General features: G+C 41.9%; 1 protein-coding gene across 8 annotated transcripts in view; it reads right to left on the reverse strand.

Moving 5' to 3' along the window:
- Rev1 (Rev1 DNA directed polymerase) overlaps nucleotides 1-25,787 on the reverse strand; it is a 95,444-nt gene that overhangs the window by 51,357 nt on the left and 18,300 nt on the right. For all 8 annotated transcript variants that reach the window (XR_012966476.1, XM_076186663.1, XM_076186664.1 and 5 more), the window contains 3 exons: nucleotides 14,755-16,243; nucleotides 14,081-14,201; nucleotides 5,816-5,969 (listed from right to left, as the gene is read on the reverse strand). Coding sequence is in view for 7 of the 8 variants with exons in the window: in XM_076186663.1 (XP_076042778.1) it covers nucleotides 5,816-5,969; nucleotides 14,081-14,201; nucleotides 14,755-16,243 (1,764 nt within the window). In the remaining variant the exon portion in view is untranslated. The remainder of the gene's footprint in view (nucleotides 1-5,815; nucleotides 5,970-14,080; nucleotides 14,202-14,754; nucleotides 16,244-25,787) is intronic.

Consider the following 25,787-nt stretch of genomic DNA (forward strand, 5'->3'; position numbering starts at 1 on the left):
TGATACAAAGTCCTCTATAATAGAAGCATTGTACTAGCTTCCTAATAGGGGAAGTTTTGCAATGTTAAACCAATATCAATGAGGATACATTTTGGTCAATACCACATGGCCCCTCATATCCCCTCTCATAGAAATCTCTAAAGCCTCCATAGGGATCAAGGGCAAATCCCAGGGCTTTGGAAACCACTAACATAGCTGGCACCATACAATTTCTACTAACACAATCATTTCATCAGGGAAATGTCTTGTTGTGTATTTCATGCACTTTAGGCAAAGGCACTTGTCAAAATGGACTCATCTATGGAAAATATTGTACCCAAGCACATATATGCATACATACATACATACATATACCAAGGCTTTTTCCCCCTTCCAAGGGGGGTAGCCAAAAAGGGAAAGGCATAAAAACACTCCCACCATACATGGCGCATCAAAACGAAAAAACCAAGGGAAGAAGAAACCAGGGAGAAGGAAGAAAATTAAAAGTGGCCTATACCAACATTGACGGACTAATTTCGGGACTGAACGAACTCAATGATTATCTGTTAGAAGCAAAACCAGACATAATGGGAATTGTAGAGACTAAACTAAGAGGTGAAATACCATCCACTGTTATCGGACAAGGTTTATACAACTACTGGATAAAAAACAGGGACAAGAAACAGGGAGGGGGAATCATGTTCTTGGCCAAGAAAGACCTAAAGGTGACAAAAATTGCAGAGGGCAAAGGTAATGTTGAACTGATCATGATAAAAGTCGAAGGCAAGAATATGAAAAGTAGAAAGTTTGTGGTGACTTATGTGCCTCCAAAAACAAGCGCTTGGAAAGAAAACGAACATACAAAAATGCTAGATGATACAAGAAAATCACTAAATGAGATACTAATGGGTAAGGGTAATCTGGTAATTATGGGGGACTTCAATTGCAAAGAAATTTGTTGGGACAGCATGACAGTGCAAGGAGGAGATGACTCGTGGGGCAATGTACTGCTAGATATGACCATGGAGTACATAATGACCCAATGGGTCCGTGAAAACACAAGGTACAGAAATAATGAAGAGCCATCGAAACTAGATCTAATATTTACAACAGAACCTGAAATAGTGCATAAAGTCCAGTACGAGACACCAATTGGAAGTGATCATGTACTCATCGAAACTGTACTAAAGGAAGAAATAGACATAGAGAGGAACGAAAAGCATAGGAAAGGAAGACTGAGGTACAACAAAACAGACTTTACAAAACTAAAGACATTCTTCCGGAATGCAAACTGGGAAAAATTTTACATGGAAGAGATAAAAGTGGAAGAGAAATGGAATATATTGATGGAAAACTACAATGAAGGTGTAAACAGGCATGTACCAAGACAAAAGCGAGAGAGAGAGTACATTAAATGTTGGTTCAACAAAAGATGCAGTGAGGCAAAAGACAGAAGGGACAAAGCTTGGAAAAAGTGGAGAAAAGACAAAAAAACAAAAGCAAATGGCAAATTTATGTTAACTGTATAAATGAGTATGTTAATGTGAGAAGAGAGGAAAAAAGGAACCATGAGAAGGATATTATAGACAAATGCAAAGAGCAACCCAAACTATTCTATCGGTATGTGAATGGTAAACTTAAAAACAAACAGGAAATGGTGAAACTATGCCAAGGAAACATAGAATACACAGAAGATTTGGAGATGGCCGAAGTCATGAACAATCACTTTAAATCTGTTTTCACCAGAGAGAAAATACCAAATTGTGACATAGATAAAAACAAGAAATCTCCCCTCATGAATGAGTTTACAGCATCACTAAAGGAAATATCAGAACATCTATCAAGGCTGGATGTCAGAAAATCACATGGCCCGGATGGTATTGCAAATTGGATTCTAAAGGAGTGCAAAGAAGAACTAACAGACAAAATACACATCTTAATAAACAGCTCACTCAAAGAAGGAAAGATACCCGAGGACTGGAAAAACGCTAACATTGTACCAATATACAAAGGAGGAAACAAGGAAGAACCCACCAACTATAGGCCAGTATCACTAACAAGCACCATAGCCAAAATTTGTGAGAAAATAATCAAGAATAGATGGGTAAAACATCTGGAAGACAATGACATATTAAACCCAAGACAATTCGGATTCAGACAAGGAAGATCATGCTCCACAAACTTAATATGCTTTTACTCAAGACTAATAGACATAGTGCAAGAAAGAAATGGATGGGCTGATTGTGCATTCCTAGACTTGCAAAAAGCCTTTGACAAAGTACCACACAGAAAATTACTAAAAAAACTGGGACACATAGGAGGAATACAAGGAAACCTACTAAAATGGATAGAGGACTTTCTGACTGGTAGAAAGATGAGAGTAGTGCTCAGAGAAAAATATTCAGATTGGAAAGAGGTGATCAGTGGAGTACCGCAAGGATCTGTGCTGGCACCAATAATGTTTGCTATCTATATGAATGACATGGACGAGGACGTGAACCGCTACATGAGCTTCTTTGCTGATGACGCCAAACTGCTAAGGAAAATAGAAACTGATGAGGACTGTGAAGCACTGCAAGAAGACCTAAATAGGGTATGGAACTGGAGTCAGAAATGGGAAGTGGACTTTAATACTAAGAAGTGTAGCATAATGGAGTTTGGAAAAAGCAAAAACAGAATATCAGGAAAATATACAATTGGAACCAAAGAAGTAAAGAAAGTAGGATCCGAAAAAGATTTGGGAGTAATTATCACGAACGACTTGTCCTATGATATACAGATTAACAAAATTGTCGGGGAGACTTACAACTTGCTAAGATCAATAAAAGTGGCGTTTACATACTTGGACGAAGACATGATAAAAAAAATATTGGTTACATTGATAAGGCCTAGATTAGAGTATGCGGCGACATTGTGGTCCCCCAGTACCAAAAAGAATATAAAGAAAATAGAAAGAATCCAAAGAGCAGCTACAAAAATGGCACCTGCACTTGCAAACCTATCATACGAGGAGAGATTGGCTAAACTGGAGTTACCGACACTGGAGCAAAGAAGAGAGAGAGGTGACCTATTGACCATCTACAGAATCATGAGAGGCACAGAGGTACTCGATAGAGAGAACTTACTTAACTGGGACAAAAGAAACACAAGAGGACATGGAAAGAAAATAAAAAAACATAGCTATAGAAGAGAACTGAAGAAAAACAGTTTTCCTCATAGAGTTTTGGACACTTGGAACAAACTGGACAATGAAATAGTATGCGCAAAAACCATTCATGAGTTTAAAAACAAACTAGACACTGCGAGATACAAAGGCGGGACATCACGAGCATAGCTCCCCTTCCCGCAAAATACAACTAGGTAAATACAACTAGGTAAATATGGCTTTCTCTCCCTTATAAGGGGGTGGCTGAGCACACAAACTATTGGAAATTACATCCCTTTCACCCCATCCATCCACCTCATTCCCAATCTTCCTCTTAAGTAAACTCCATCTTCCTTTGCCTTAAACAATGCCTTTCTCCACTCATTACATAAGAACATAAGAATGAAGGAGACTGCAAGAGACCATAAGGCCTACACTAGGCAGCTCCATATCCATCACCACCTGTCATCCCCATCCATAAAGTTGTCTAATCATTTTTTAAAACAACTGATAGTTTCAGCGCTTACTACATGGTTACTAAGTTTATTCCACTCGTCGACCACCCCATTAGTAAACCAATTCTTGCCTATTTCCTTTTTAAATCTAAATTTGTCCAGTTTATAACCATTACTGCGAGTCCTGCCCTGTTGTTTTAATATGATTACCTTGTTTGCATCTCTATTAGATCACCTCTATTAGATCACCCCGCACTCTGCGTCTTTCCAGAGAGTGTAAGTTAAGGTGCCTAAGCCTCTCCTTGTAAGGCAAATTTCTGAGTCCATGTATCATTTTGGTCATTCTTCTCTGTACTGATTCTAGGGAATTGATGTCCATTCTGTAGGACAGAGGCCAAAACTGTAACGCATAGTCAAGGATGGGCCTAACTATCGCTAGATAGAGTTTAATAATCACCTTTGCACTTCTATTTGTTACCGTCCTAGCAATGATACCTAATGCTCTGTTAGCTTTATTCCTGGTGCTAATGCACTGTTTCCTGGTTTTAAGGTCTGGACTCACTAGAACTCCCAAGTCTCTCTCGCACTCAATTTTCTCTAAAAGTGTGTTATCTAAGCTGTATCTATTTTCGGGGTCCTGTAGCCCTACGTCTAACACGCTACACTTAGAGATATCGAAGTTCATTTACCATTTCACTGACCATGTGAACAATTTGTTAAGATCATCCTGCAGAATCTCAGCATCGTCTCCTGACCTAATTAGGCGTCCTATTTTAGTGTTGTCCGCAAACTTACTATCACTATCTATCCCGTTGTCTAAGTCGTTTATGTACATAATGAACAACAAGGGACCCAAAACCGAGCCCTGGGGGAACCCACTAGTAACATTGTCCCACCTAGATTTTACTCCATTTATGGTGACCCGCTGTTTTCTGTTACTAATCCAAGCTCTAATCCATTCTAACACTTTTCCTCCTATGCCATGGGCTTTGATTTTATTTAGTAGTCTCTGGTGTGGCACCTTATCGAATGCTTTGCCAAAGTCAAGGTAAATAATATCGTAATCATCATTGTTATCTGACACCTTATATACTTTAGTGTAAAAGGATAGAAGATTAGTCACACATGATTTATCCTTGGAGAAACCATGCTGTGAATCACGAATTAAATTATGTCTTTTCTGAGTCGTTACTTGCGGCGAAGGTCGAGGGGATGGCAGTTTGAATCCTGCCACCAGTGAAGTTGAACCAAGGGCATGGTTTATTAAATTCCACGCTACAAAGCCCTCTGTGAGGGGCACTGTCCTAGCCCTCCGATAGGGGGGAGTTTGTGATGTTAAACCATATCATCATCATCTCTGAGTCTATTTACTATTACTCATTCAAGCATTTTTCCTATAACCAATGTCAAACTGATTGGCCTATAGTTGCATATAGAAGATCTATCTCCCTTCTTAAAAACAGGAACAGAATTTGCTTGCCTCCAAGCAGTAGGCACAAAACCAGTGTCTACTGATTTATTAAATATTTCAGTTAACTGGTCGCAGATTTCAAATTTACACTCCTTTAGCATTCTTGGAAAAATTTTGTCTGGACCCGGGGATTTTGTAGCTTTAAGTCTTTCAATCTGCTTGACTACTTCTACTTTACTGATGCTGATATTAGATAGACTACTTTCTTCATCCCCTTCATCATTCTTTTCATTTATCCAATCCATCCCAGTATTTTTTGATTAACCCTACCTGCCAGCTTTTCTCACTCCTGCTCTCTGCCTCACCTCCTCATTTCTCATTCTACTCACTCTCATAACCTCCATTATACTTCTTAAACATCCCATCTCAAACACATTTTGAAAAGACAGGGAGCCTGACAACAGTTGCCAATGGGCCTCAGGCCCTCCCACAGACATCTCTGGAAAGAAACACTAGACTACTATCTATGTTATATTAGTGTGGAATGTTTCTGTATATTGGAAATACAAAGTTGATTGGGAGATTTCTTAGGCCCAGTCTAGAGACAGTGCCAGCCCCTCAGGATGGAGAGAGGATGTTGATGGGTTTTGAAAAGAGGGCCAGGAACATGATTCTTTCTGATGTCCATCTGGCTGGACCACCACTTGCAGATACCCATCATTGGTCCCAGTTTGAAGACTAACTCCATGTGCAACCAAACACAAGATCTGTATTTCCATATTTCATTCTGCATACAATGCTAGCACCATCTATATGATAACCTACCTGGTAATTCATTCACTTTTTGATCTCTCATGAAATCAAGTACACAATCTGGTGCAAGGTAATGCTGTCCATTAGGTTTGGCCAGCCGTGTAGCCATTCGAGCCAGGAGAATATTAGGACCTATTCCAGCGGAACATGGGCACTTTGTGGCAACCTAGAAAATTAAAGAAAGAATACCATGATGCAAAAGTGTACATACAATATTCCAGGAGAATATATGTGGAGTTTTGCCATTCCACACCTTATGTCAAACTTTTATCTTTCATACAAAGTTCCCAAATATGATATATATAAAATTCTGCTTATGAATGGCCTATGTTTTATGTTGTAGCCAAGGCGTCAATATATGACAACTGGATTGAGAATCACAAAGCTTCCTATAAAAGCTCAGCACTGTCAATGAAAGAATTATATCATTCTATAACTGGTGATTTGGGTGCATGAATGGGCCTCAAATCTTTGCACATGAATGTGAGCATATAATTTCATACATACATACATATACCAAAGGCTTTTTCCCCCTTACACGGGGGGTAGCCAAAAAGAAAAAGTCATAGAAATCACTCCCACCCATTTCATTTCCCATATATTCCACTCCCCTCCACCCTCCTTCCTATCTTGGCACCTCCTGGATGACGGGTCATCCCTGCATCTTGTCCACTGCCCTGGGTCAGAAGAAGTGTCGCAAGACACAGCACATCCACAGCAAGGCCGCTTCATAAATTCGACGACCCCCCTCTCCGTCCCCTCATGCAGGAAAGGAGAAGACGGGGAGAAATCCCTTCGGGCTGCGTCAAATTTTTCTCATACTGTACATACTTCCTTACCCCCCATCCCCCACCCACTCCCCCTCATGCATCACAGCCTCATCTATACACAACCCTTCTCCATTCACCCCTATCTTCTGTCCTCTCCCGTCCTTCCTCAACAGACATTCCTCTCTTTTGTAAAGCCCCTTTCACCCCATCCATCCATCTCATCCTAGGACATCCCCTCATATTCACTCCTTCCACACTTCTTATACTAATATTTTTTCACTCATTCTTTCCATGTGTCCAAACCATCCTAATATTCTTTCATCAACCCTATCTCCCAGCTCCTTTCCCACCCGTTCTCCTCCTCACCTCCTCATTTCTCACTCTATCTAGCCTAGTAACCCCTATCATACTTCTCTGACATTTCATCTCAAACACGTTCAAACTCCTTCTCTCTTATGTTCCATGTTTCTGCACCGTACGTTGCTGTTGGCACAATCACTCCTTCATATAACCTCCTCTTAGCATCCATTCCCAGATGTCTATTCCTCATTACACTTTTTAATCTACCAAGGCATTTACTCGCTTCTCTCAATCTACATTTTACCTCCACCGCCACTCCTCCCTTTCCTGTCACATTCGCACCCAAGTATCTAAAACTATCCACTTCCTCCAGTTTCTCACCCTTAATGCTCACTTCCAGCCTACTGTAACTCTCTCCCCTTGTACATCTCATCACCTTACTTTTGCCCACATTTTTCTTCAGCTTCCTTCTTTCACACACCTTCTCAAACTCTGTCACTAACTTCTTCAATCCCTCCTCTGATCCTACAAGCGCAGTGTTGTCGGCAAGCAACAACTGGCTCACCTCCCATTTTTCTCCATTTTCTTTAATCATCTCCAACCCCTGACCCATTACCCTTGCATTTACCTCTCGCACCACCCCATCCATGTAAAGATTGAACAGCCAGGGCGACATAACACACCCCTGACGAAGTCCCACCTTTACCTCAAACCACTCACTCTCTCCATTTCTAATCCTAACACAAGCTCTACTATTCTCATAAAAACTCTTGACTGCTCTTAACAGCTTTCCTCCTATCCCATATATCTGCAGTACCTCCCACAGTGCCTTCCTGTCTACCCTGTCGTAAGCCTTTTCCAGATCCATAAAAGCCCAAAAAACATCCTTACCTTTTCCTATAGCTTTCTCACATATCTGTATTACCACAAAAATCTGATCTACACATCCCCTACCTGTCCTAAAACCACACTGTTCCTCACCAATTACTCCCTCTCTTCCTCACCTAATCCTCTCAATCAAGATCCTCCCATAAGCCTTCCCAACTACACTCAACAAGCTGATCCCTCTGTAACTACTACACTCACACTTGTCCCCCTTTCCTTTGTAAAGTGGAACTATACAGGCACTCCTCCAGTCCTCTGGCACTCTACCCTCTCTTAAACAAACATTAAATAATCTCACCAGCCAGTCCACCATAACTGTACCTCCATTCTTCAGACATTCTACACGGCATCTATCCAACCCAGGTGCCTTACCTGCTCTCATCATCTTAACCCCTTCCATACGGTGCCGCACACGTAGGCGTCATGAGGAGCAAGTGGATTCGCGACGCTGCCATATCGGCGTCTTGATTATATTTATTGTAGTCGCCCCTGTGTTTTTACATTCTCCCAAATGCGCCCTGAATCCCATTCTCTGTGGTTTTCAAAATTCGCGGGTGAAAGAGAGAACGATCGATATAAGCGGCGACTATATTTTATGATGCGAATATTATTACGTGACGTCATACGGCTGGCATTGGCTGCTGCCCGCGAGATTTAAGTCCCGTACTGAAGTGGTTAACAGCTGCTTTCACTTCATCCTTCCCTATTTCTCCTCCATTTATCTCACTCATCACTCTCATTTTCTTAGCGCTTCCCACTGCAACTACCTTTCCCTCCCTATCCTCCTTCACATTTAGCAACTCCCTAAAATATTCTGCCCACCTTCCTCTCACTGCCTTCTCTTCCATTATCATCTCTCCATCTGCACCTTTTACCTTTTCTTCTCTACTTGATTCGCCTCCTCTTCCTCTTTTAACTTCCTTCCAAAACATCTTTTTATTACTTTCAAAATTTTCTGTCATACTCTTTCCCCATTTCACATCTGCTCTCCTCTTTGCTTCCTTTATCTTATGCTTAACTTCCTTTCTCTTTACTTTGTACCTCTCATACGATTCCCTCGTCCTAATTTGTAGCCAATCTATGAATGCCTGCTTCTTCTCTTCTACACCCTTCTTTGCTTCCTCATTCCACCACTCACTACCCTTCCTTCTATTTCCTCCCGCCCTCCTTGTTCCACACACCATCTTTGCACACCTTATGACTCCCTCCTTGAACCATCCCCATTCCTCCTCCACTCCTAGTTCTACTCTATCCTTTACTCTCTCCCACTCCTCTCTCAACTTCTTCTTATACTCATTCTCCTTTTTTTCTTCATTTAAACAGTTCACTCTAAGTACCTCCCTACCTTCTGCCCTTTTCCTCTTTCTCCACCTATTCTCCACTCTCAATTTACCTTCCACCAGGAAATGATCTGATATTCCCCCACTCTCTCCCCTTAGAGCATGTACATCCTTAACCCTTTCTACCATACTCCTGGTCACCACAATATAGTCCATTAATGCTCTATCTGCCACCTTTCCATCCAGCACCCTCTCCCATGTGTATTTATGGTTGACTTTCTTCTTAAACACTGTATTTGCTATCATCAACTCTCTTTCAAGACACATCTCCACCATCAACTCTCCACTACCATTTTTGCCTCGAACTCCATACTTTCCAATCACTCCGTCAATTGGTTCATTTCCTACCCTAGCATTTAGGTCTCCCAATACAACTACATTGACATTTCTCCCTAGTCCCTCTATGCACTCATTTATATCTACCCAAAATGCCTCCCTTTCCTCTACATTCTTCTCACTACCAGGCCCATACGCACTTACAAAAACTCACATCTCCTTTCCCAGCTTCACCTTCATCCACATCAACCTTGATGACGTCTCCTTCCACTGCACTACCCACTTACTTATCTCTCACTTACTAGTATAGCCACCCCTTCTCTCCCTCGTCCCCTCTTCACTCCTGAGTACCTCCCAGCTACACTCCCAAACTCAGTTGCCCTTTCCTTTCATTTTAGTTTCACTCAAAGCCAGTACATCCAACTTTCTTCTCACAAACATACTGCCTATCTCTTCCCTTTTACTCTCATTTGTACCACATCCACACACATTAAAAGATCCAAACCTTAGGGTACTGGTTGGAAAGCTCCCAGACCCTCTTATGTCTTTTCTTTCTTTTTTAGGAATGTCCTCTTATGGGGCTACAGGGAGTAGGACTCCTAATACCATCCCCTGTCCCTTTTTTGTCACCTTTTACGACTCAAGTGGAAATACTTGGTGGCAGTATTCTTTTCCCCCACCATAAGGCATATAATTTCAATCAATGAAAATCTCTTAGTAAAAACTAGTCACAGATGGTGCTTGAGTAATATAAGGATACAAGGTATGCTTGCCATAACTCATTACTTCATGCACCCTTAACCTCTTCAATAAGAGTCAAATTCTCACAGGCAGCATCAGCTGTCTGATGTATGATGATGCATCACAATACATACATATACCAAGGCTTTTTCCCCCTTACAAGGGAGGTAGCCAAAAAGGAAAAGGCATAAAATCATTCCACCCATTCCATCCCTGAATACACTCCACACCCCTCCACCCTCCCTCTTATCTTAGCACCTCCCGGATGACGGGTCATCCCTGCACCTTGTCCACTGCCCTGGGTCAGAAGCAGTGTCGCAAGACACAGCACATCCACAGCAAGGCCGCTTCATTAAATCGGCGACCCCGCCTCTCTGTCCCACCATTACATAAAAGGACAAGGGGAGAAATCCCTTCGGGCTGCGTCAAATTTTGCTCACACATACTACCTCACCCCCCATCCCCCCGCCCATTCCACCTCATGCATCACATCATCATCCATATACAACCATTCTCCATTCACCCCTGTCTTCTGTCCTCTCCCATCCTTCCTCAACAGACATTCCCCTCTTCCCCAAAGCCCCTTTCACCCCATCCATCCACCTCATTCTAGGACGTCCCCTCATGTTCACTCCCTCCACATCTGCCTTCCATACCTCTTTTACTAGTCTTTCTTCACTCATTCTTTCCATGTGTCCAAACCATCCTAATACTCTTTCATCAACCCTATCTCCCAGCTCCTTTTCCACCCCTGTTCTCCTCCTCACTTCCTCATTTCTCACTCTATCTAGCCTAGTAACCCCCATCATACTTCTCAGACACCTCATCTCAAACACATTCAAACTCCTTCTCTCTTCCTCTCTTATGTTCCATGTTTCTGCCCCATACAGTGCTGTTGGCACAATCAGCTACAAAAATGGCACCTGCACTTGCAAACCTATCATACGAGGAGAGATTGGCTAAACTGGAGTTACCGACACTGGAGCAAAGAAGAGAGAGAGGTGACCTATTGACCATCTACAGAATCATGAAAGGCACAGAGGTACTCGATAGTGAGAACTTACTTAACTGGGACAAAAGAAACACAAGAGGACATGGAAAGAAAATAAAAAAACATAGCTATAGAAGAGAACTGAAGAAAAACAGTTTTCCTCATAGAGTTTTGGACACTTGGAACAAACTGGACAATGGAATAGTATGCGCAAAAACCATTCATGAGTTTAAAAACAAACTAGACACTGCAAGATACAAAGGCGGGACATCACGAGCATAGCTCCCCTTCCCGCAAAATACAACTAGGTAAATACAACTAGGTAAATACAGTCTCCTCTTAGCATCCATTCCAAATGTTTATTCCTCATTACACTCTTTAAACCACCAAGGCATTTACTCGCTTCTCTCAATCTACATTCTACCTCCACCTTCACTCCACCTTTTCCTGCCACATTTGCACCCAAGTATCTAAAACTATCCACTTCCTCCAGTCGCTCTCCCTTGATGCTCACTTCCAGTCTACTGCCACTTTCACCCCTTGTACATCTCATCACCTTACTTTTACCCACATTTAGGTTTCTTCTATCACATACTCTCCCAAACTCTGTCACCAACTTCCTCAATCCCTCCTCCGATCCTGCCATAAGCACAGTGTCATCTGCAAACAACAGCTGGCTTACCTCCCACTTTTCTCCATTTTCTTTAACCATCTCCAATCCCTGACCCACTACCCTTGCATTTACCTCTCGCACTACCCCATCCATGTATAAGTTGAACAGCCAGGGCGACATAACGCATCCTTGACCAAGTCCCACCTTTACCTCGAACCACTCACTCTCTCCATTTCTAATCCTAACACAAGCTTTACTACTCTCATAAAAACCCTTGACAGCTCCTAGAAGCTTTCCTTCTATCCCGTATATCTGCATAACCTCCCACAGTGCCTTTCTGTCTACCCTATCATAAGCCTTTTCCAGATCCATAAAAGCCAAAAAAACATCCTTCCCCTTTCCTATAGCTTTCTCACATATCTGTCTTACCACAAAGATCTGATCTACACAACCTCTACCCGTCCTAAATCCACACTGTTCCTCACCAATTACTCCCTCTGTTCCTCTCCTAATCCTCTCAATCAAAATCCTCCCTTATGCCTTCCCAACTACACTTAACAAGCTAATCCCTCTGAAACTACTACATTCACACTTGTCCCCTTTTCCCTTGTAAAGAGGAACTATACAGGCACTCCTCCAGTCCTCCAGCACCCTACCATCTCTCCAGCAAACATTAAATAACCTCACCAGCCAGTCCACCATCACTGTACCTCCTTTTTTTAGACATTCTTCATGGCATCCATCCAGACCAGGTGCCTTACCTGCTTTCATCATCTTAACAACTGCCTTCACTTCATCCTTCCTTATTTCTCCTCCATTTTCCTCACTCATCAGTCATTTTCTTAGCATTTCCCACTGCAGCTATCTTTCCCTCCCTATCCTCCTTCACATTTAGCAACTCCCTAAAATATTCTGCCCATCTTCCCCTTACTGCCTTCTCTTCCATTATCATCTCTCCATCTGCACCTTTTACCTTTTCTTCTCTACTTGATTCGCCTCCTCTTCCTCTCTTAATTTCTTTCCAAAACATCTTTTTATTACTTTCAAAATTTTCTGTCATACTCTTACCCCACTTCACATCTGCTCTCCTCTTTGCCTCCTTTACCTTTTGCTTTACTTCTCTTTTCTTTTCTTTGTACCTCTCATATGACTCCCTCGTCCTATTTTATAACCAATCTGTGAAAGCTTGCTTCTTCTCTTCTACAACCTTCTTTGTTTCCTCATTCCACCATTCACTACCCTTCCTTCTATTGCCTCCTGTCCTTCTTGTTCCACACACCATCCTTGCACACTTTGTGACTCTCTCCTTGAACCATCCCCATTCCTCCTCCATACCTAGCTCTACTCTATCCTTCACTCCCTCCCACTCCTCCTTCAGCTTCTTCTTGTACTCCTTCTCCTTTTCCTTTTCATTTATAGAGTTCACTCTAAGAACCTCCCTACCTTTTGTTCCTTTCCTCTTTCTCCATCTATCCTCCACTCTCAACTTACCTTCCATCAAAAAATGATCTGATATTCCCCCACCCTCTCCCCTTAGCACATGTACATCCTTAACTCTTCCGATCATAATCCTATTTACCACCACATAATCCATAAATGCTCTATCTACCACCCTTCCATCCACAATACTTGCATTATAAAATATAAAGTTACAGCTGTATTACCAACTCTCTTTCACTCTGAATATTAATAACCACAGAAAATATGATGAGGCTAGATCACTGAATATGGGGGGTCACTCAGCTACAACTACAAAATAAATATATTCAAGATGACGATGCTTGTATCCTCATATACCCACTTGAGCCTCATGGTGCCTACGTAGGCATCATTGTATTGAAGGGGTTAACCATATCAACGGACAAGAGACCAAATTTATGTACTAGAGTGCACACAAACAAAAACACCCACACCAACAGAGGCATCTATCCCCCTTACAAGAGGGGTGGCTAAGTCAAAGCATAATCTTTATCCCAACTCTTATAAGGGATAATAATATGAAAAGAGGGAATCTCTTGTCTCCTTATTACTTTCTTCAATTTTTTTTTAAATCCCTTTCAATTCCTCTACAATTTTATCCTGTCAGCATGAAAGTAGCAGAAAGGAGAGATGAGAACTGAAAAGTGATCATCATCTTTTTTTATAAAAGGAGATTTGTCTCCAATCGTAAATTACTAATAACAAAACAAGTCAACTGCCTTCTCTAATTCAGTGCTGACATTCCCCAGTTGGTTATCATAGATAGTTCCTCATCCTTTATGGAGTACATGTTTCTCTCAGATGAATGAATTTGTCTGAGATCAGCTTGAATGAAACCTTAAAGTATAAAAGTCCTCAACAGGTTATAAAGGTCTTACCTACCTGCACCTCTTCCCTTAGACAGGCTGCAAATTCCAATGGTGATGCCTTACACTCTTGCAAAACCTCCGTGCAGTCAATAAACATTTCATCACAGCTCACTGCTTCTATGTCATGGGTATAACTGTTATAAGAAATAGAAAAAAATAAAATAAAATAAAAATAAAATAAAATAAATAAATAAAAAAAATGCAGCAGGAAATATTTACATAACTGTCATCAACATTTATGTTATAAACTACAGTTGCAACACAATACATTTACTAAGTATGCACTGCAATTGTTACATGTACAGAGGCTGAACTACTGAGTTTAATTACAAATGCTAAATGTACAGATATTGAACATCAACATTGTGAATTAAGATTGCATACATGGGCATTATATGATATCACTATGAGGGGACGGAGAGGGGGGTTGCTGATTTGATGAAGCAGCCTTGCTGTGGATGTGCTGTGTCTTGTGACACTGCTTTTGACCCAGGGGAGTGGACAAGATGCAGGGATGACCCATCATCCAGGAGGTGCTAAGATAAGAGGGAGGAAAGGGGGTGGAGTGTGATGGGGATGGAATAGGTGGGAGTGGTTTTTATGCCTTTGTTTTTTGGATACCTCCCTTGTAAGGGGGAAAAAGCCTTTGGTATATGTATTATGTACTTTCTAAGACAAATTGATTACCTTGCAACAATGTCATATAGTTTGAAAGAAACCTCCTTGTATCCATCAAAGTCATATGGAATGGGCTGCAGTTCAGGGCAAAGCTTAAGAGCTGCACCAAGATACATTCCATTACGCACACCAGCTTTTCTTGCTTCATAGTTGCATGATGCAATTTCTGAACAAGAGCTATGTCCATCAAGCAAAACAAACTTTCTGCTCACACTTTGATCATATGCTGAACCAAAAATTCTATCTTGTTTACTATTTACACTAGATTCTTTTTCTGTGGATTTATCTCCATCTGGAACAATACTGTCAGTTTCATTTAGTTCTTTGATGCTTGACAGAGTTCCTCCCTTTGAGCTCCTTTGTCTATTTTTCTCTGATCTGTTGGCATAGTGTTCCATTTCATATTCAATAGTTTTGATATTCTTAACTTTGTTAGAGTTACCACGTGCATGAGTTACTGCCACTGGTTTTCCCTTAAGTTCAGGATAATTACGTAAACCAACTGAGACAAAAAAACAGTCCATATCAATGTGCATTACAGTTCTCTTTGACTTTACAGAATTCAATCTATATTCATCTAATGTCTCCATTTTACTTTTCTGCATCCATTCCTTCAGCCTTTCCCTTCCACTGTAATTTTCCTTCTTGTTTTGTATTTCATTGACATAATTTTTGAACATCGCACCCATTGTTGAAATGTAATGAAGTCTTGAGTTATTATAAAATTCACTAAGAAAGTTTGGGTTGGATGTATTCATAGCTGATCCTTTTACTGGTGAAGTGATATTTTTAGGCAGATATCCTAAGTTGGAAGCTGAAGTAGGCAGTTTAGTAACAGCATTGCCTGTAATTCTAGACTCTGAACTGGAGCACTTTCCACCATCATCTGAATTACACAAAACTGGAGCAGGTATTTCAGCATTTGCACTATCTACAGGTTTGGACATTGAAGCACAGCCCTCTCTATTATTTTCTGAATCTAATGAATGTGATATACAGTCTAGGAACTCGGTAGAAAACATATCATCATCCTCAAACATGTCAGGGCTTTCAGATAACATGGGATTCTGATCTATCTGCTTCTCTGATGTATCTGAAATGATCAGTGACTCATCAGAATTACTTTCTTTAAACTCCTTTCCAGATGAATTCTCTCCATCTTCAACTGATGTCTTTGGCAGTTCCTCTTTAAATTCCTTTTCGGATAAATTCTTTCCATTTTCAGCTGATGTCTTTGGTAGCTTTTGAAAATTTAACAAGGGTTGTCTTTTTGATGCATTAGTGTAAAGGCAGTAGTTGGTGTAGTCTAATAATTTCCCTGCATCTAAGGATTCAGTGATCCACTTGGGACATACAATTCTTTTAAGGTTCATGTTTTTTATCTTGGTATCTGGTAAGTTAGAGGCAATGATGTGTGTTGTACTTGTCCGAGAGTAGTAATGGTGGAAAATTCCACCATTTGCCATCATCAACCTCTTCAGTTCTTCAGCTGTAGGTTCTGTTGGTAAAAAGCAGATACATAAAGATACAAAAACACACTAACTTACAGAAACAGTTATATATTTTTACATCAATTTACCCATAAATCCTCTGATTTTTATAATTCTATCAATCAGTTACTGCCTCAAGTTTCACTAACTGAAAACTTTGGCTATAATTCTTTGCACCTCTCATAGATCTTTCTGGGAAGAAACTTTTGATTGATGTTTACATTGTATTAGTATGGGAATGTTTCCATGTCACTGGCTGAAAGTAGAAGAAGGGAAGTAGTCACTGATTGTCAGCTCCCCTGTGTTTAAAGGTATAGGAAATACAGATGGGGTTGATAAAAGAGAAACTGTGGGAATAGTGCAAAGACTGAGTGTCAGTACAACTCCAAATGGAAGTGAGGTAGTTGATAGCAGGGTTGCGGAGTTGGAGTCGGAAGTTTTAGCTGGGAGTTGGAGTCGAAGTCGGATTTCTAAGAGTACTAGGAGTCAGAGTCGGAATTTTTTATCCGACTCCGACTCCTTAGGTCCAATAGCTGTAAAATACTGTCTATAGATGTGCACTGTGAAATAATTTGTTGCTATTGTGCAAATAGAAAGCAGTAGGTCTCATTATTCCAAGTATAAAAAATCTACAAAAAAATTATATGTTTTGTGTTGAGAAAATTTAATAACCATACAGTATAGAATAGTTTTATAGCTAGTTACAGGATATATACCATTTATAGAAGTTTCCAGAATGTAGTTTGTTTTAATGTTTCATTCATTCTATACTATGGGAGTTATAGCCAGTGGAATGTATTTCTATTTCTAATAAATATTCAATAAATATAATTATTATGGTGGGGGAAAAGAATACTGCCACCAAGTTTCCCACTTGGATCGTAAGAGGCGAGAAGAAAGGGACGGGGAGAGGGACTAGGCATCCTTCTCCCTGTAGCCCCACGGGGCATATTCCTAAAAAGAAAAGTGAAGGCATAAGGGGTGCTGGAGGGCCTCGGGCCAGCACCCTAAGGTTTGGGTCTTTTAATGTGCGTGGATGTGGTACAGATGAGAGTAAAAGGGAAGAGATAGGTAGTATGTTTGTGAGAAGAAAGATGGATGTGTTGGCTTTGAGTGAAACTAAGTTGAAAGGGAAGGGTGAGTGTAAGTTTGGGAGTGTAAGTGGGAGGTTATCAGGAGTGAAGAGAGGGCGAGGTAGGGAAGGGGTGGCTATTCTAGTAAGTGAGGAGATATGTAAACAGGTAGTGGAGTGGAAGGAGGTTTCCTCAAGGATAATGTGGATGAAGGTGAAACTGGGAAAGGAGATGTGAGTCTTTGTAAGTGCATATGGGCCTGGCAGTGAGAAGAGCGTGGAAGAAAGGGAGGCCTTTTGGATAGATTTAACCCCTTCCATACGGTGCCGCACACGTAGGCGTCATGGGGAGCGAGTGTATTCGCGAGGCTGCCATATCGGCGTCTTGATTATATTTATTGTAGTCGCCCCTGTGTTTTTACATTCTCTCAAATGTGCCCTGAATCCCATTCTCTGTGGTATTCAAAATTCGCGGGTGAAAGAGAGAACGATCGATATAAGCGGTGACTATATTTTATGATGCGAGTATTATTACGACACGTCGTACGGCTGGCATTGGCTGCTGCCACTGAGATCTAAGTCCATGACGCCTACGTGTGCGGCACCGTATGGAAGGGGTTAAATGAGTGCATAGAGGGTTTAGGAAGAAATGTCAATGTAATAGTACTGGGAGACCTTAATGCTAGGGTGGGAAATGGTCCAATCGATGGAGTGGTTGGGAAGTGTGGAGTTCCAGGAAAGAATCGTAGTGGAGAGTTGATGGTGGAAATGTGTCTAGAAAGAGAGTTGATGATAGCAAATACAGTGTTTCGGAAGAAAGTCAAGCATAAGTACACATGGGAGAGGGTGGTGGAGGGAAGGGTGGTAGATAGAGCGCTAATGGATTATGTAGTGGTAAATAGGATTATGATAGGAAGAGTTAAGGATGTACATGTGCTAAGGGGAGAGGGTGGGGGAATATCAGATCATTTTTTGGTGGAAGGTAGTTGAGAGTGGAGGATAGATGGAGAAAGAGGAAAGGGACAAAAGGTAGGGAGGTTCTTAGAGTGAACTCCTTGAATGAAAAGGAAAAGGAGAAGGAGTACGAAAAGAAGCTGAAGGAGGAGTGGGAGGGAGTAAAGGATAGAGCAGAGATGGGTGTGGAGGAGGAATGGGGATGGTTCAAGGAGGGAGTCTTAAAGTGTGCAAGGATGGTGTGTGGAACAAGAAGGACAGGGGGAAATAGAAGAAAGGGTAGTGAATGGTGGGATGAGGAAACAAAGAAGGTTGTAGAAGAGAAGAAGCGAGCATTCACAGATTGGTTACAAAAGAGGACGGGGGAGTCATATGAGACGTACAAAGAAAAGAAAAGAGAAGTAAAGCAAAAGGTAAAGGAGGCAAAGAGGAGAGCAGATGTGAAATGGGGTAGGAGTATAACAGAAAATTTTGAAAGTAATAAAAAGATGTTTTGGAAAGAAATTAAGAGAGGAAGAGGAGGCGAATCAAGTAGGGAAGAAAAGGTAAAAGGTACAGATGGAGAGATGATAATGGAAGAGATGGCAGTAAGGGGAAGATGGGCAGAATATTTTAGGGAGTTGCTAAATGTGAAGGAGGATAGGGAAGGAAAGATAGCTGCAGTGGGAAATGCGAAGAAAATGAGAGTGAGGAGTGAGGAGAATGGAGGAGAAATAAGGAAGGATGAGGTGAAGGCAGTTGTAAAGATGATGAAGCAGGTAAGGCACCTGGTCTGGATGGATGCCATGCAGAATGTCTGAAAAAGGGAGGTTCAGTGATGGTGGACTGGTTGGTGAGGTTATTTAATGTTTGCTGGAGAGAGGGTAGAGTACCGGAGGACTGGAGAAGTGCCTGTATAGTTCCTCTTTACAAGGGAAAAGGGGACAAGTGTGAATGTAGTAGTTTCAGAGGGATTAGCCTGTTAAGTGTAGTAGGGAAGGATTATGGGAGGATCTTAATTGAGAGGATTAGGAGAGGAACAGAAGGAGTAATTGGTGAGGAACAGTGTGGATTTAGGACAGGTAGAGGTTGTGTAGATCAGATCTTTGTGGTAAGACAGATATGTGAGAAAGCTATAGGAAAGGGGAAGGATGTTTTTTTGGCTTTTATGGATCTGGAAAAGGCTTATGATAGGGTAGACAGAAAGGCACTGTGGGAGGTTATGCAGATTTATGGGATAGGAGGAAAGCTTCTGGGAGCTGTCAAGAGTTTTTATGAGAGTAGTAGAGCATGTGTCAGGATTAGAAATGGAGAGAGTGAGTGGTTTGAAGTAAAGGTGGGACTTCGTCAAGGATGTGTTATGTCGCCCTGGCTGTTCAACTTATACATGGATGGGGTGGTGCGAGAGGTGAATGCTAGGGTAGTGGGTCAGGGATTGGAGATGGTTAAAGAAAATGGAGAAAAGTGGGAGGTGAGCCAGCTGTTGTTTGCGGACGACACTGCGCTTGTGGCAAGGTCAGAGGAGGGATTGAGGAAGCTGGTGGCAGAGTTTGGGAGAGTATGTGATAGAAGAAAGCTAAAGATAAATGTGGGTAAAAGTAAGGTGATGAGATGTACAAGGGGTGAAAGTGGCAGTAGACTGGAAGTGAACATTAAGGGAGAGCGACTGGAGGAAGTGGATAGTTTTAGATACTTGGGTGCAAGTGTAGCAGGAAAAGGTGGAGTGAAGGTGGAGGTAGAATGTAGATTGAGAAAAGCGAGTAAATGCCTTGGTGGTTTAAAGAGTGTAATGAGGAATAGACATTTGGGAATGGATGCGAAGAGGAGACTGTATGAAGGAGTGATTGTGCCAACAGCACTGTATGGGGCAGAAATGTGGAACATAAGAGAAGAAGAGAGAAGGAGTTTGAATGTGTTTGAGATGAGGTGTCTGAGAAGTATGGTGGGGGTTACTAGGCTGGATAGAGTGAGAAATGAGGAGGTGAGGAGGAGAACAGGGGTGAAAAAGGATTTGGGAGATAGGGTTGATGAAAGAGTATTAGGATGGTTTGGACAAATGGAAAGAATGAGTGAAGAAAGACTAGTAAAAGAGGTATGGAAGGCAGATGTGGAGGGAGTGAACATGAGGGGACGTCCTAGGATGAGGTGGATGGATGGGGTGAAGGGGGCTTTGGGGAAGAGGGGAATGTCTGTTGAGGAAGGAAGGGAGAGGACGGAAGACAGAGGTGAATGGAGAGTGATTGTATATGGATGATGTTGTGACTGCATGAGGAGGAATGGGCGGGGGGGTGGGGTAGCATGTGTGAGTAAATTTTGACGCAGCCCGAAGGGATTTCTCCCCGTCCTCGCCTTATATGCAAAGGGGGACGGAGAGGGTGGGTCGCCGATTAAATGAAGCGGCCTTGCTGTGGATGTACTGTGTCTTGCGACACTGCTTCTGACCCAGGGCGGTGGGCAGGGTGCAGGGATGACCCGTCATCCAGGAGGTGCTCAGATGAGAGGGAGGGTGGGAGGGGTGTGGAGTGTATTTAGGGATGAAATGGGTGGGAGTGTTTTTATGCCTTTCCCTTTTTGGCTACCTCCCTTGGAAGGGGGAAAAAGCCTTGGTATATGTATGTATGTAATTCAAATTCCTGAATAATTTGTCAACTGTCAAGTGACAGATGATTTTCATCTTTAAATAATTTAAACTAACTACTTTACCTATGTTGACAGTCTAATTAATTCAAATTATGTTAACATCTAGAACTCCATCATGTACACACATACATGACAGTGTCGACAATAGTAAATATCCACTACGTATGCACTATGCATGTATGTCTTCATGTATGTAAAAGTCAATGGAAGTGTTTTTGTGTGGTTTACTGTTTTGTAGGAGCTATGTCATGCTTGGATAATGCCCTGAGATAAACTTTGACCAGTCTCAGAGGCCAGATAGGAATGACATTAGAGCATATGTCACAGAATTTGGTGATGACTGAAAAAGGGGAGGAACAACAGCAGCTATGAACTGATTCCTGGTTTTTATGATAACATGGTGAAATTAATTCTGCAGTAAGTACTAGGTAGGGCATCCTCCATTAACCTTTCCTCATCATGATTTGTCACATTTTTTCCTAATATTGTGATAGAAGGTTTATGAGAATGGACAAATGAAATAACAGATGATTTTTATTTGGAGGGAGGGGAGGGGCACAAAGGAAAAAGAAAATATATAGCTTGAAGTGGCAACTCTACCATGACAGATTTGAAAGTGCTCAAAAGCTGGTAGATGATCATGAGCATAAATAATACCATTATATATTTAATATATGTTTATACGAATATACGTGCTTGTGTGCATATATATATAAAGCTGGGTGAGTGTATATGTGAGTATATTTATCATACAAGTGAATGTTTCACGTAAAAAATAATATACGTGAAAAATATTTATAAAATGCTTGCTGAATAGGTGTGGGAGGCTGGTATATGGATCTGCAGAATAGATTTGCACATAGGGGTCAAGGAGTTAAGGAGTCGGAGGAATCAAAGGAGTCGGAGTCGGCATCCTAGGAATTCTAGGAGTTGTTGTTGTCCTTCCCTAGACTGTCTGTCCGAGCACTCCCGTCTCCCCAAGGAATGCCACAGCCAAAACTGGGTTTTCCCACAAATCCTTTATAGAGTGTATGTTGTGTTGTTTGCATGCATGATTGTGTATAATGCAGTCTTCCATTATGTGTTGTATGGTATGGGGTGAAGTGTTACATCCTGGGCAGCTGTTCACAATGCAGTCATCCAGCCTCTTCTGGTAGCTTAGAAGTGCTGGGTGGTGGCCGCACCGCAGTCTGGACAGGTGGACTCTGTCCTTTCGTGGGAGAAAGGATTCAGAAGGGTGGATATCAGGGGGTCTGGCATGCAGCAGTGTGTTGTCTTTCAGTGTGTTAATGGAGCGGTGAGTGATATGATTATGAATGTTTCCGGAGGCTGGTATTTGGTGGTTGTGGAGGAAGAGAAGAGAGTATCTGTGTGTGATACAGGTCTTTGGGTGTTGTTTTAATGTTTCTTGGTGTGTGTGGGTGTTCTGCTATGTAGTGTAGTGGGTGTGATGTGTTTGTGGTGGCTGTGGCAAGTGTTTGTGTGCCTCTCATGTCGAGGTGGTCCTTGACTTTGAGGACTTTTGTTTCATGGTGTAAATGGTCTGTAGGTGTTGTATTTGTGCAGCCTGTAATTGTTTTTAGGGCTTTGTTTTGTATGATTTGAAGGGTGTTGTGGTGTGTCTCACTGAGATTAGGAGCCCATGCAGGACTCGCATAATTCATCACAGAGCGTATGCATTGTTTGTATATTGTTATATTAGTTTCTTTGTTTTGTCCAAATGTTGTTCCAGTGATTGACTTAAGTGCGTTAAGTCTAGGTGTGCATTTGTTTTTTATGTTTGTGAGGTGTTGTTTGAAAGACATGGATGTATCGTATGTTACACCAAGAATTTTCGGTGTGTTTGTGTGTGGTATTAGAGTGTTGTTGATGTAGAGATGAGGTATGTATTTGTGTTCTTTTGTCCAGTTGGTGAGAAGTGTTGCTGTAGATTTTGTTGGATCTATTTTGAGTCTGTTTGTGATGAACCATGTGTTGAGTGTATCAAGGTATGGCTGGATTATTTCTGCAGCTTTGTCTGTGTTACGATGTGTGCATGTGATTGTTATGTCGTCTGCGTAGGAAGAGATTTGTATTTCTGAGGTGTCTGGTGTGGGTATGTCATGCATGTATAGATTAAAGAGCGTGGGGGATAGAACAGAGCCCTGTGGTACTCCATTCTTAATGTTTCTGATGTGCGATGATTGGCCATTATATGACACGTAAGCATTCCTACCTGTCAGATAATTGGCCAGCCATCTTTTGGTGTTATTGTGCATGTCTGTGTTATATATTCTATTTGTTAGGTTGTGGCGGGGGATAGCATCAAAAGCTTTACTAATGTTATAAGAAGTGTTCTGTGGTGGGGCCTATCTGAATTGATGCCATCTAAAATTCTTTGTGTGAGGTTTATCAGAAGAAGAGTGTTTGTGGAGTGTAGTGGCCTAAAACCGTGTTGTGAGTCAGCAAGGGGAATATGTGGTGTGACAAGTTGAAGTATTAGGCGTTCAATGACTTTAGAGGGGGTGCAGAGAAGTGTGATTGGGCGGTGCGATGTTGGGATTGTTGGGTCTTTGTTCGGTTTTGGAATGGTGATTATTTTACCATGCTTCCAGATGTCAGGTATAGTGTTGTGTGAATAGCTGTAGTTTGCAATGTTTGTGAGTGCGTGTATACCTTGTGGTCCAATGTGTTTTAGGTGGATGTTACTTATGTTATCAGGGCCACAGGCAGATGAGTGCTTGAGATTATGTATTATGTGTTTTGTCTGACTGTCTATGTACGGTGTATAGTCTGAGTCTGATAGTGCATCGGTCGTCAGGGTGAGAAGTGAGATGGCTTGTCTGTGCAAAATGATTTATGAGTGTGTTTGCTTGTTGTCTGTTTGAGGGTAGATTGTCTGTTGTTGTGATTATTGCTGCGTGAGAGTGTGTTGTGTTACTGTTGGATAGTGTAATGCTGTTGAGTGTTTAGTACAATTTGCTGGTGTTTGTTTTGTGATCAAGTGTATTGATAAAGTTTTGCCAATTTTATGTTTTTCGTTCCTGTATTTTATTGGCAATCACAGTGTTTAGTGTTTGTATTTGGTCTGCTATGTTTTGAGGGATAGGTGTGGGGGTATTGTGTTTAAGCATGTCTCGTTGTCTGATGAGGCCTTGGATTTCTGGTGTTAAGTTGGGGTTGTGTGATTTTCTGTTGCCTCTAGGGATGTATCTCTTGTCCGCGTTTTGTATGATTGTATCAAAAGTGTGCACAGCATTGTTTATGTTTGTGATTGGTGTACTGTTAAGTGTTTCAAAATGTTGTTTTGTCTCTTAAGTAAAAGCTTCCCAGTTAGCTCTCTTGTAATTGGTGTATGTGTGTCTGTGGCCAACTGGGGTGCATCTTGTTTTGGTGGTGATGATGATTGGAAGGTGGTCAGAACCAAGGGTTCTGATCACTCTCCATGATGTTGTTGGGGTTAGGCAGGGGGAGCAGAAGGTGATATCAGGAGAGGAGGGAGTGTAGAGGGCTTGGTGTGGGATATGTGTATCATTATGTGTGTTGTTCATGATAGTCAATGAGTCAAACTGAGTCTGTTTATCAAGCCCTCTGTCTGTGTCAGGGTTGTCGACATACCAGGCAGACGACTTGGCGTTGAAGTCACCACCCATGATCAGGTTGGGGATTGAGGCTAGTTGGCTAAATTGAGGCCTGAAGGTGTTTGGAACTGTGGGGGATGACTGGGGGGGAATGTACATGTTAACTATTGTCAGTGTTGATTTGTTGCCTGTGCGGATTCGAATGGATTGGATTTCTGTAGAGTTATCTGTGGTAGGGAGGAGAATTTTGGTTGTGGCACTTGTGTCCACAAAACAGATGGAGTGGTGGATCAGGGTGATGAGTCCACCGCCATTGCCGTCGGTCCGGTCTTGTCTGATGGTGGTGTAATTATGAAATGATGGCGTTTTGTGTGAGTGTCTTAGTTTTGTTTCTTGTATAATTGCAATGTGTATGTTGTGTTGTTTAAGAAAGTGTTTGAGTTCATGTTTTTTCGTGTTAATACCGTCAATGTTGTGTTGTAATATGTTGATGTAGTGTGTTCTGTATGTGTTGTATGTTGCCGTTTGGGGTTGAGGTTGGGGTGTTAATGGGGAAGGTAGAGGATCTGGGTTAGAGGGGGGGAAAGGAGAGATTGGGGACAAAGGAAGGGGAGTACTGATTGGGGATAAGGGCAAAGGGAAATTGGGAGTGGGTAAGGGTGCTGGCTGTGGTTGGGGAGGTGGGAGTGGGTAAGGGTGCTGGCTGTGGTTGGGGAGGTGGGAGTGGGGTTATTGGAGGGCAGGTAGAACATGTCCAAGTGTTTGTGTATTGGTTTGTGTCAGCAAGTGTTGTACAAGTGAGGTGGGCCCAGTTTTTGCAAATATTGCACTGAACTGAGCCCTTTGTCTGTCTGCTCGAAGTAATGGGTTTAGAGCATGTTGGGCATGTGTATTTTGTGGTGGGCCCAGGATTGCTCTCTACATCTCCGGCTAAAAGTAGAAGAAGAGGGGTGATCGCCGGAAAATCACCCCTCAATGCAGAAAAAACGTAACATTGCATGTTGAGAAAAAGGATTGTGGTACTCCCCAAGGCAGTCATAGCTCCTCTTGGGGATCGGTGCCACCTGCGTAGAGCCGGTGGCCAGGGCTGGTTGCTGCCGTTTGGCCCCCAACTCTTGGGGTTGGGGGGTGGTCCCATGACATAGACGCTGCGGCTCCAGGACCTATTAAGTCCAAAAATTCTCTAGTTATAAGTAGGTAGGAGTTGGAGTCGGACCTTATACCATCCGACTCTACAACCCTGGTTGATAGAGTTTGAAGATGGGTGGGAGGGATATGATTATTTCTTACATCCTTTTCAGAAAGCCACCTCATGCAGTTACCTATCATCAATCCCTTATATATTCA

The sequence above is a fragment of the Oratosquilla oratoria genome, chromosome 6 (genome assembly GCF_046742065.1).
Source record: "Oratosquilla oratoria isolate Oo_2021 chromosome 6, ASM4674206v1, whole genome shotgun sequence".
NCBI lineage: Eukaryota > Metazoa > Arthropoda > Malacostraca > Stomatopoda > Squillidae > Oratosquilla > Oratosquilla oratoria.